Source organism: Ciconia boyciana, chromosome 3 (assembly GCF_034638445.1).
Source record: "Ciconia boyciana chromosome 3, ASM3463844v1, whole genome shotgun sequence".
NCBI classification, from domain to species: Eukaryota; Metazoa; Chordata; class Aves; order Ciconiiformes; family Ciconiidae; genus Ciconia; species Ciconia boyciana.
In genome coordinates, this window is record NC_132936.1 from 72,001,658 (window position 1) to 72,014,415 (window position 12,758).

Consider the following 12,758-nt stretch of genomic DNA (forward strand, 5'->3'; position numbering starts at 1 on the left):
TATTTTTAATCACTTTTCAGCTTAATGTCTGCCTATGTGCCTATGAATGTAGAGAATTGGAAGGAACCAGGAGATTCCTAAAAGCCTTGGGTGCATAAGTCCCAAAATTGTGTACCCTACAAGAAGTTCAGATCAATAGAAACGTCCATCTACTTTGGATCACATGAAATAGTTTTACTAGGACAGGAGGGTTGGGGTTTAATAGTAACTCTTGTTTAGTCTAAAAGAAAGAAATGTAACTTAAAAGAATTATTTTGCCTCAATATAGGCAGTTAGTGACACTTCAGACATCCTGCCTGGTCTCCAGCTGTGGCTCTGTGAAGGCAGAAATCTCCCCTAAAACTAAGGTCATGTCTGCCAGCTTCATGAGAATATCCTGGTACACTTGGACATCTAAAATGGCAATAGAGATAAACATGACATAAATGCATGCTTAAACACCTGAATTGCTTCTTTCATTTTTAGACTCTAATAGAAGTCAGTCTTTGCTATGAGAAGGGCCCTGAATACTCATTTCCATCCGTTTTGAGAGGCTAGCAAGGAACAGAAAATCTGATTACACCAGATTTCTGCTGCTTCCAGAGAGTTGCTTTTTGGACCAAGTCCTTCAAGTAGCTGTAGCTAATATATTGCGTATGAAAAATAAAGTGAGGCCCAACCACCTCACTCAGCATAGGATACCTCCTCTTTGCAGGGGATGGAAGTGGCTCATCTGCCTGCAAGTGTGTTGAATAGTTATGAGTTGTGTTGTAAAGGAGGAAAACAGTGCTTATTTCTGCTTTTTCAGACTCTTGTGTCTGTAGTGAATTCTTTCCATGAGAAAATCACAGCCCTAGAAGAAAAGGCTTCACAGCTGGAAAAAGTTAGCAATGATGCCAGTAAGGCAACTATATGTAGATCCATGACAACAGTTTGGCAACGCTGGACACGGCTCCGGAATGTAGCCCAAGAACAAGAGAAAATTTTGGAAGATGCAGTGCAGGAATGGAAGGGCTTTAATGATAAGGTAACTGCTGGTCTTGGTAAATCCTTCTTTATTAACTGTACATAGGTTTTTCACTCATTATACTGCCTTATTAGTCATCTTATAATAGAGAAAGCTGATAGCAGGAATAAGAGTGATTTTTCTCTGGTCATAGGAAACAAAAGCTATGGAAGACCTAGGTTTAGAACCACTGTCTTCAAGGCTTGCACTATTCTTCTATATGTATACATGTGTAGTAAATACAGAGTTCTTTCGGTTTCTGGTGGTTCTTCAGAATCTTCTCTGTTTCCCGTCCCCAGATGGTCTATTCTAGATTGTCAACCTTTTTTTCCCCCCCTCTTCCCCCTCCCCCCTTCCCCCCCATCCCCCCCTTTTTTTTTCCCCTTATCCCCCCTGAGAATGGGGATAATCTTTTTGTTAAATGTATGTGCCGAATACGGGTCTGCCCTGGGGTAGAGCTCTAGGTGCTATGGCAAGAAAGATAAAAAATGCTAAAAAATACGAGGAGCCACTGATCACTTGACAAAAATGTCCCTTAGCAAGTCCTAGTCCAGTGTGAAAAGCTAGGGCCAGCTAGCTAGATCTAGCACATTAGAGCATAGATTTATATCTGCTATAGAGACTGCTGCACAAGCCCTATACCACAACTGTTTTACAGCATCTAAATGTACAGCACTGGGTTTAGCATCTTTTGGTATCAGTTGTACTAGCTTCTTTTTAATTTCATTATTGCCAAGACTGCATCTCTTTCCATAGATTCAGAAAGCCACCATAGCAATAGATCAGCTACAAGGTCGCTTACCGGAAAGCTCAGTGGAAAAGGCATCCAAGACAGAGCTCCTGGAACTCCTGGATTACCACAGCAGTTTCCTTCTGGAGGTGGAGGACCAGCTGTCATCTTTGGGCCTGCTCAAACAGCACACTGTTAGCATGCTTCAGGATGTGGAAATAAAGCCTCCGACTCAGGAGGAACTACCAGTCATGCAAGAAATCAAAGCAATGCAAGATCGATGCCACAAGTAAGGCAATATTTTAAAAGATTCACTAGAAAATGGAACCTTATAATTCATTAATAAGAGTTCACATATCATTTTTGTTATCATTAACAATTACCATGGTTAAAATAAATATTAGTTATTATATTTAAAATAAGCTTCAGTTTAATTTTAAATTATCTTTAATTATTTTTGAAATATGTTTTTACCATCATTTTTTATTTCCATCAGCAGGAGTAGGTGTTTTAGAATATGTACTTCTTGCCTTGCATAATAATAATAACTTATGAAGAGTTATATAAACTACATTAAAGTTATAACTGATTTTAAACACTTCTATTGCATCTCACCATTAACAGTGACCTTTTATCTTTTTGTATCCTAAGTTCAGATTAGTTTATCACTTTGTTTCCCCTGTTGGAAGCACTTAGGTACCAAACGTAGGTATCCTATGAAATTTACAAGTGAATTTGGTGCATATGTAAATGAAACATATCTTAACATTTCACTCTGTGGTTAAATGAATGTTTGTCTAAATCTAAAATGTTTCCCTGTCATGTATAAAACAGGAAGTTTTATAGCGAAGTTTCAGGACTCATGTCCACCTATAACTGCACTAAGATGCCATTAACTGGATCTCCACAGTGGGAAGAGGGAGAGAGACAGAGAGTGAAAAAACTGTAAACCCTGCACCTAGCCTGTGCAAAGTTCATTGTCTGCATGCATAACTGATTACTGTAGAATAGTAATCCCTGTAGAAAATGTGTAGCTATTAGCACGTTTGTAATTCCATTCTTCCCTTAGGATTGGTTTCTAAGAAATAAGGTCTGTGATGATTTCATGCTCATGTAAATAAGGCATGATTCAGCTATGAAAGGTTATACAACATAAATAAAATATGGGAATACTGAAGTAAGATCCATGTCAAGTACATAAGAGTTACAAGTAGTCCTGTAGATCTTTCACAGAGCTATCACCTGAAAAAGATTCTATTTTTTACAGGAGATCCAAGTTCTTGAGGACAGTGAGAAAGTTGTGTCTTAGTGGAAGTGTGGGGATAGGTCCCTGGATCAAAAATGGTGTTCAGATGTTTGATCCATGCCTTATCCTAGGTATTCTGCCAATGCAAATGCCATCAATAGGGGTGGAATTTATCTCCCATTATTTTAGATTATGGATATCCACATCGGAACTGGTTAATTCTCGCTCTCTAATTAGCAGAGAGAAATAGACAGGTCTAAGATGCAGTTTTTCTGACCTATTTTAGACGTTTCTTTTAGAATTATGATGAATCATCCTAAATCATGCCCTAGCATTGCCTGCTTCCTCCACCGACAATAAGGGCAGTCTGTGGTGATGAGCTCAGATGTCTGTATTGTAAACATTTGCATTTCTTCAAAAGAATTGTGCGCTCAATGTCAAAATACATAAAACTGCTAATTAAAATGAATGAACTGAAGAATGAACATGAGAAATTTAACTATGCTGCTTTAGTAGTCTGTTGCAACACTGCCCCACTTTTTATTACTCTGGATGTGGGGCTATCAATCATTAGCTTTATTATTCAACATTTTTTGACAAAACAATGTTTTTAGACATTGCTTAATTCTTCACAACTAGTTATTGTTTATTTGTTTCTGAAGTATGCAACAGAAAGTGAAAAAAGGTGTGAAGATGGTGAAACAGGAGCTGAAGGAGCGTGAGGAAGTTGAAGCAGAGATTAATATTGTGAAGTCCTGGATCCAGGAAACAAAAGAATATTTATTAAGACCTGATGTAGAAGTGGATACTCAACTTCAGGAGTTGCAGGTATATCAAATTTGTCAGTTTCTAAATTACAATATTTATCTTTGTTGTAATCTGCTAGTGAGTGTTAATCAGTTCAAAACCAACACGAATTCAAATTAGACAATATTCATTAGTTTTTGAGTAAGCCACTAGACAAATTCATAAAGCATGAAGTAGCTGATGGGCTGTAATACCTTATCTTAAAGATATTTAAGATATATTTAAGTATTTGCATTTATGCAATTTTACATACTAGCATATTGTTTAGTAATTTTTCTCCTCTCATCTAAAATGGGTGAACTATAGAATGTGAATGGACAGAATGTGACATTTCTTTTCTATCTTGGCAGTTTGGGGCAGGGAGGGAAGCAACAAAATAAAATAAACTCGTTTCACTGGAGGTGCTGAAAACTGGACATTTTCTATATGCATGTAGTTACACAGGAACAGAGAACTGGACAGACAGTCATAAATGAGAATCCAGGGAATCCCAAGATAAAATTCTTTTTAATGAACTAATTAAAAATTTGAAAGCGATTAGCTTTGTTGCAAGCTGCATGTAATGTCTGCATTTGTGAAGTTTACACAGACATTTTTCCCCTTGTTCTTAACAATACTGTTTTTCTGTCATTAGTCTCTCCTTGGTGAAGTAACTACTCATTGCCAGGCTGTTGAAAAAATGGCTGAACAACAACAGAATAAGTACTTGGGGCTTTATACCATTTTGCCTTCTGAACTCTCTCTTCATTTAGCAGAAGTTGGGCTGGCCCTTGTAACTGTACAAGATCAGGTAAAGCATAGTAGATAAATGCATTACAGACCTATATCCCTTCTTTAGACTTTATAACTTAGTGAAATACAGTATCCAAGTGTGGTCAAACTCTGACAACATAGAGTAGTTTCATTACCTTCTTCCTTTAAATTAAAGTAAGTTAAATGAAAGTTAATTTCCTTTCAGGAGGAGAGATTTCTGGTTACTGAATTTAATTCTTACTGTTGACAGATTCAAACCAAAGAAAGAGAAACTCAGCAGATCAAAACATTGAATCAAGAGTTTGGTCAGAAAATCCAGGGGATAGCAAATGAACTAAATGCCATTCTTTCCAAGCTGAAAAAGAAAACAAATGATATAGCACAAGCTAAACTTGAACAAAAGGTAAGACAAGGGTTCCCTTATTTGGTTACACCACAAATTCTTCTGAACTGAGACATTCACTTCATACCAAAGTTGTATTTGTGAAGACACATTTTTTTATGTAGTTCAACAGAAGAATAGACAGAAATAAGGGTTGACTGATTAGATTTTTTAATTATATTCCTTGCAAACTAGCCCATACAGGGACTTGAGTGAGTAACAGAACTTGGAGGAAGTAGCTGAGAGTAAAAGCAAGTCAGATGGACAAAGTTATGCTGTTCCATCTAACTAATAGGTTTGACTGCAATCTGGGAAAACCTAAGAGGCTCCCAAACTGTTCTTTGTCCCAGTCTGTACTGAAAAGACTCTTTACAGTACGCCTTTAGTTGCGATAAACAGTATTTTACTTAGCCAGTAGTCTATCTCTTATCATTTGGTGCAATAATGAGGTAAAGTACTACTGATGCTGTTAAGGGTAAAGCAAAGGACTCTTGGTTCTTTTTGTAGGTTTTCTTAATCTTAGTTTTGCTCAAGCTCATCTGTACTGAGGTGTAATAGCGAAGTTAGGATTATCATATGAGAGTAGGGGATTTTGGTGGGGGAGAGATGGGGGAGGGGTTGGGGGGGTTTGGTTTGTTTTTTTAACTAGTCAAAGATAAACTTGTCCAAGTTACTGTCTGAAAGTAAGCAAAGCATACCAAATAGGAGAAGATTTGGCATGTCTGATATGTCAAAAATTACCTGTTTATTTTCATGAGTTTTCACCATTTTCATGCTCCAAAGTACCATTTGCTTTGCAGGAGGTGTCACTGAAATATATCCCTTTAAAACTGGCGTATCTCCTTGATCCTGGTAATTAAGCAGAAAGCCAGTGAAATGTGCTTTCCCATGTTACATAGATGAAAACTGTCTCACTGGAGATTCAGTAAAGTTCCTTCAACTGCATTTATGTCAGCGCTCAGCTGATACTCCTGAGATTGGGTTGGCTTTGATTACAGCAGTAAATATTTTTATATTAACATTGAAACTGATTGTGAAAAATAAATTAAAATTATGTTTTAAATCCATGTGACCTAAGTCAAGTGGATCCTTCCCTCACTTATAAACAGCATATAAATTCTGCATCGTTTCTATAGTAGAGACATTTATTTATGCCTGCCTGAAATATGTGTGTCTCTGTATTTAGATGAGTAGTTCAACATCTGTCTTTATGTCTACATGTAGACAGTTATGTCACTAAGTCATGCTACTGTTCATGGAATAATATGTGTTTATCATAATGGTTGATCATAACTTACACTCTAAGGTGTGTCTGCCAGGACAGCCCTAATCTAAAGAGCTTGAAATACCTTCTTGAAGTACCTGTAGCTAGAGCAGTGTTCTGAATCAATTTTTGTCTGATGATTGCAATTTGTATTTCTAAAAATAATTGTAAAGGGGCAAGTTTGTTGAGACTTATTTTATTTATATTACAAAAACAATGAATCATTAACACCTTAGGTATAAAAACAAAATACAAAAAAACCCCAATACCCCCTCCCCAAGAAACTGTTGCCTGTAAGTGTGTTATCAATCTAAGATAAATGTAGAAAACCTTTTAGGTTTCCTTTTTAAACTTTTCAGAAACTAAGTAAGAAAAATTGATTTTAAAATCTGTTTCTATTGAAATAGTCTAGCATGATCCAGACTGCTCCTGTGTCAAGATCAAGCTGTGAAAATGAATTTCAATAAATAAAAATCCTTGTCATGGCAATGTGTGCTGAATATTAATTTCAAAAACACACACAGAGATGGCCAAGAACAGTTAATGTCACTCTGAAGTGACTCAGCCTTTTGCTATGGTAGGGAAAATGGTTATCCATTCCAGCTAGGAAGTCAGAGAAGAAAGAGTAATGGCACACATTTAAGAGGTCACCAAACATCCTGCTGTTCTGCCTTCCTGCTTAGACAAGCATTGTTGGTTTCCAGCCAGAATAAAAATGGAACAAACTATGGAGACTTTGGACAGAGTATAAAAGTTGCAAGTTGGGCTAGAAATAATCAACCAGAATGCTAACACTTCCTGGATCACTGATTTTTCTTCTTTTTCTGTCTAGATCCTTGGTGAAGAGTTGGACAGCTGCAATATAAAGCTGTTGGAATTAGATGCATCAGTCCAGGACTTTGCAGAGCAGAACGTACTGCTGGCTAAACAGCTGGCTAACAGGATAGGGAAGCTCACTGCATTGCACCAACAGACCATACAGCAGGCTGAGTACAGAGCAGCCAATCTCAGTCAGGTATGATCTCAAATCCTTTCTGCTCTTCCCTTTCAGAAGCAGAAGGAGCATGCAAACTTCTCATTTATTTTCATGTAGTTATACAAGAAGGGGCATTCCTTGGCACATCTGCCTATTATTAGTCAGGGCTTGCGTCACACCTCAAAGAGAGGCACAGACGGGTCAGATCAGGAGGGTGGAATAATTCTGTGATGCTACTTTAACATCCTCTTCCATTAATCATCTGCTGGTTGGTTCCTCTGGTGCCCTGAAAAGATTATAGACATTCCCACAGACAGTAGCATGTCAGGATATACTATCTCATTGTACTTTTCAGAGCCTCTGTCTTATCACTGTTACCTGTATTTTGCAGCATTACAAAAAAAAACCCCAATTGTTTTGCTCTAGTCACAATCTATAGAGGGTGAATATAATTTGTAGATTCAATAGAAAAGCCTAGATACAATGGCCCTGATAATGCATAATGTTTATGCAACACTTCAGTGTTCATAAAGATGCTTCCCATGCAGTTCAAAGTCCCTGAAACTCTTTCTTACATATTTTTTTGCTAATTGTTGTTATCCAAAAAATGTCTAGCTAAAAGCGAAGAAATGGATTTTCTATGGTTCTGACACCAATACCCTGACAAATTATGAGTTCTCTTTTCTGCATGCATACAGAAGCTTCTGTAAGGCTTGAAAAAGATAACTATTTCATTATATTCTTTTCAGTTTCCTCTGAAAACATTTTAAAAAGAGATAGAAAATTACTATCAAAGTAAGAGTTTAGTCAAAGGTACTTGGTGAAGGGATTTAACTATTACGATGTTTTTGTTAAGCACCAAGAAATCCACTTCCTATCATAAAAAATTATACATAAGGCAAACTGCATGCAAATACAGTTCTGTCACCTGGGATTTGATCTGTCCTTCATACAGGGCAAATGCATGAAAATCAGTGAAATTATTCCAGCTAAGTGAGAAGAAAATTGGAACTAAAGAGTATGTTGCTAAATAGAAATTGGATTAATCAGAAAGCAGAGCTTTTGTCTTGTATTTTGAAATAAGTGCAACATTTCTCTTTTTGGAAATATGACAGACTGAGTGGACAAAGCAAATTTTAAATAAAGGTGATTTTGGGGATGACATGGAAAGAGACAAAGAAAAAAAAGAAATTACATAAAAGAGGCTTGCAGTGAGACACAAACTGAGCAAGAAGGTATTTTGGAACTCTGCATGTGAGGCTAAATATGTGCAGGAAGTGTACCCTCTAGGGATATATTTCAGCATCAGTGCACTCTCCCAGTGTGACCTGCATTCTTGTAGTGCCTTTTTTCCCCTGAAATAGATATGCTTGTTACTGGAAGCAGACCTATTTTAACTCCATAAATACGGAAGTAATTAAATTGTATTCAACAGTAAGGAAAAGTTGTTAAAACGATCCCCACGTTAAAAACAGTAAATGAAATAAAAGTAATTTTATCACTCTCTAAGAACTGTACTGAATTACATCTTAGGCTTAAGTGGATTTTTCTTTTCTAACCAGGCTACTTCACACTTGGAAGAATATGATGAGATGCTCGAGTTCATATTGAAATGGATTGAGAAAGCAAATATCCTAGTGCACGGTAGTATAACATGGAATTCTTCCTCTCAGCTTCGTGATCAGTTTAAAGCCTACCAGGTGATTATATAAGCTATGAAATTTAAAGGGCAGTGTATAAAATAAGTTATTTTCTGAGCAGTTAAGTTTTATTTCCTATGCTTTTTTGCCTCCTTTCCTTGAGGAAAAAAAAGGCTTAAAATGCTAGGTTTCTTTGACTCTTCGTCCAAGTCTTAAAGACAATTAATTTGTTTTGGACAGTTGTTTTGAAGACTGAAATTAAGCTATATTGTTGAATAAAACTATGTGATTCAAAGTTGATCTCCATGTTTACTCAACTACATTGGCTTCATAGCAGCTTTTGATCAGACAGTGTGTCTCTGCACTGTGATTCTATCACACCGAGTAGCTCATTGCAGCTAATACTCTTCTAAAATTTTAGTTAACCAAACACAGTTTTCAGGTTTGGGGCTTGGTTTTTTTTTTTCCTCTTTCTCCTTTACGCTAAATTGAATAGCTTTTGTTCTCATCTGATGAGTTTCACACCAAATGTTCTCAGACTGATACCCAATGATGAGTTTCTTCCAGTTGCTTCCTGAACATCTCACATCAAAGTTTTGCTGTCCCTGTGACAGTCCAATTTGTTCTGTCTGTGTCTGTGTGTGAAATGTGTAAGTGTGGGATCAGTTTGATAAGGTTCAAGCTTGCCCAGTGTTACATGACTACATGAAACAAATCAAAGCATCATAAGATGATCATGTCTCACTAATGCCAGAATAAGACTGCATTAATTATGTTTTTTATATATACTTTAGCTAATTGTCAGCTGCATTCACTTACATTGGGGCAACGTATGTCACGCTTTCTTATCCTGAATAAGAACCCCCAGGCAACTTATCCTGAGGATAGCTGGGAGATAGCATTTCTTTTTTGGTTCTGCTATGGCTTTTTCCTTGCTTCAAAAGTTGATGAGAATACAGGCTTAACGAATGCCATCCCACAGAACACTTTGGTAGCCATTTTTTAGGCAGCATTAATGACTACTGCCCTGCTGTAACACTGCACCCAAGTGCTTTCTGCTGCTTCCTGTTAGGTACCTCAGGCTTCCAGAACAAATCCTATCCATAGATTGTGTATATTATATTTTTACAGGCAAGTGTGTATAGCAAAATACTAAAATGAATGTGTTGGTAAGTACAGCTGCTGAAGCTTTATGACTTACTCTTTTGTTTCCCAGTCTCCATAAGATGAAGCACTTCAGCATACACTCAGAATTAAGCATATTGCCTAAGCCTTACAGGAAATTAGTAGAACTTAATCATATGCTTACAGATGTGTACAAATTGAGGAGTTTGCATAACAGGAATATACTTAAAGATATGTTTAATCTGAAGCTCAACTCTGGCATTCAATTTGTTCATATCTCCATCTAGACTATGCTTGATGAATCCGGAGAGATTCATGGTGATCTTGAGGCCATGAGTGAGAGGATTGAGTGTCTGGCAAGTGTATACTGTACTGAAGGAATGTCACAGCAAGTGCTGGAACTGGGGCGGCGGACAGAGGAATTACAGCAAGTTATCAAAGTGCGGCTACCAAATCTCCAAGATGCTGCCAAGGTATATGAAAGCAGTTTTTCTAATGCTAGCTGACAGCTAGGGTGGTGTGTGCATCATGTTTCTGAGACTATTAGCAGTGCAGATTATCTGTGGTCTATAAAGGGCATGATTGTGTTATCTAAAGTTAGGTGTCTTGTGCAGTTTGAGATACTGCCTTCAGGTGCTGTTCCAGATGGGGACAAGATTCCTGCAGGTCCTGTTGTATCTGCCCATTCTGTATGGATGTATTCGGGATCATGGTGTGTCTCAAATGACACTGAGAACCTATGTTTAGATACTTGAAAAGTGCTTGCGTTGGCACTTATGTTGTGCCATTTCCTTTATTTTTCTCCTAAGAGGTATCTAAAGCCTGCTATCTATTCATTCAGTACTGGACCAGACCAGGATTCCGTAATGTAAGACCTACCTCTACAAGGGAGTGTAATGAAAAGAATGAACGTGCTTTTTCATGTCCCTGACATTTCTGTGCAGCTCTTCCATATGGGTTTATTGTTAATGTAAATGTGTGTTGTGCCTACACAATGCCTGAGGGCATGGTAAACTGATGCAAGACACAGGGAAAAGCATAGAAGTCTTTTCTACTTGCTCTTACCTTCGGGGCAAGAGATTTTACCTTTTTTTTTTTTTTTTTTTAAATTGATACAATAATTCAGGAAAAAAATGAATACTGGAATGGTATAATGAGCATATTTATAGGGGTTCTTCTGCTGTCACCTGCTACAGTTGCACACTACTAAATAGGAAAATACCTAAAGGCAACTAAGAGAATAGGCTATCACCAGTTGTTAGGACAATCACAGCTAAGGTTAAAAATGGTCCTTCTCCACATTTGACTCTTATTTCACAACACTTATAGGACATAGCAGAAATGCCGCAACTGCAGCAGCCATAACAGTGTAACAGAGAGGTTTTGAAGAAGACTTCTTTCCATTACAAAAGCATGAATCAGTAAACCACAGTTTATGAGCTGAAGGCTTTTATTATTTTATTTTTATTTTTATTTTTCATGGAACAAACCAGAGATTTGCGTACAAGTAAGCATAGTAGAAGTGAAACTTACTAGCTTCAGTTCGCAGAGAAATATTGGAACAATTGAATAAACTATTTGTAAATTTTTATAAGAAAACAGGGAGATGAATAGAAGCCAACATAGATTTATGAAGAAAGAAAATCATATCAAAAGTGTTCAATTTAATGTGAAAGTAATAGATTTGTAGACAAATGTCATCTGTAGATATATGTCATATATCTTGACTTTTTAATAATGTTTCATATGATATTGTTATTAACAAAGTTAATAAGCATGCCTAGCTGAAAATACAATAAGTAGGTGTAAATCTGGCTAGAATACTTACCTGGTCTGTAATTATCAATGGTTCACAGCCCAAAAGGAGGGATACATCAAGTAGGATTTTGCAGGGTTCTCCCTTGGATCTGGTACTATTCAATATTTTCATTAACGAGTTGGATGGTGGTTTAGAGATCATGGTTTTTGGGATGCTTAGGCAACACAAATGTACAGGGACTACCTGAAAAAAATCAGGCTGCTATTCGACAGGGACAGGGCAAATTGTTACGTTTAGACAGGAAGAACCAGGCATGTGTGTATCTGAATGAGGAACTACTAGCTTGACACACCCTGTTGAAAGGTCTTAAGTTTAATAATGCAGATCATGGAAAAATGGGTGAACAATGTCACATTGTTGTAAAAAATACAAATACCATGCAGAAAATAAAGTACATAATAGTAAGGCATGTGAAGTAGTCCTTTTGTTCTACCTATTGGTCACTAGCGGGTTTTCAGCTGTGTCCAGTTTTGCACTTGAAGAAAGATGTGGACCAACTGGAGAAAGAACAGAGGATAGTGATGATTGTGATATGTGACTGTGATATGTGTATAAATTTGTAGAAAAGATGCATAAAAAAGGATTATCCTAACATATGATGTGTTTAGAATAAAAATAATTTGTTCTTCATGTCTATTGTTAATAGGATAGTAAGTAGAGGTTTGAAATTGCAACAAAAGGTAACTTCATGTCAGACCATCAAAAAAAACTTTCTACAAAAAAAGAGTACTGAAACAGTGGAATATGTTGTCTGTAGAGATAAGTGGGACTCCACTGCTAGTGGTCTTTAAGAACAGTCTGTAAAGATAAGACAGTTACATCCTGTCTTATTACAGAAATATGAATAGAGGACATCTTGAGTTCCTTTCTAGGCCTCAAACTTCATGAAATTAGCTTTGTAAAGTACATGCTGTATTTGAGATTGAGGAAGTACTTAAAATAATAACTCTGACTTAGAGACCTCTTTTTCTAGACTGTCATATGACTGCTATTTTTATTCAATATTTTAAACATTTAAAATTAATTGTTAA

At 36.8% G+C, this 12,758-nt stretch overlaps 1 protein-coding gene across 2 annotated transcripts in view; it reads left to right on the top strand.

The window, feature by feature from the left end:
• Nucleotides 1–12,758, top strand: part of SYNE1 (spectrin repeat containing nuclear envelope protein 1) — a 270,199-nt gene that overhangs the window by 141,588 nt on the left and 115,853 nt on the right. For both annotated transcript variants that reach the window (XM_072856086.1, XM_072856087.1), the window contains 8 exons: nucleotides 788–1,006; nucleotides 1,742–2,004; nucleotides 3,624–3,789; nucleotides 4,403–4,558; nucleotides 4,772–4,924; nucleotides 7,000–7,182; nucleotides 8,706–8,843; nucleotides 10,196–10,381. In XM_072856086.1, coding sequence (XP_072712187.1) covers nucleotides 788–1,006; nucleotides 1,742–2,004; nucleotides 3,624–3,789; nucleotides 4,403–4,558; nucleotides 4,772–4,924; nucleotides 7,000–7,182; nucleotides 8,706–8,843; nucleotides 10,196–10,381 — 1,464 coding nt within the window. The remainder of the gene's footprint in view (nucleotides 1–787; nucleotides 1,007–1,741; nucleotides 2,005–3,623; nucleotides 3,790–4,402; nucleotides 4,559–4,771; nucleotides 4,925–6,999; nucleotides 7,183–8,705; nucleotides 8,844–10,195; nucleotides 10,382–12,758) is intronic.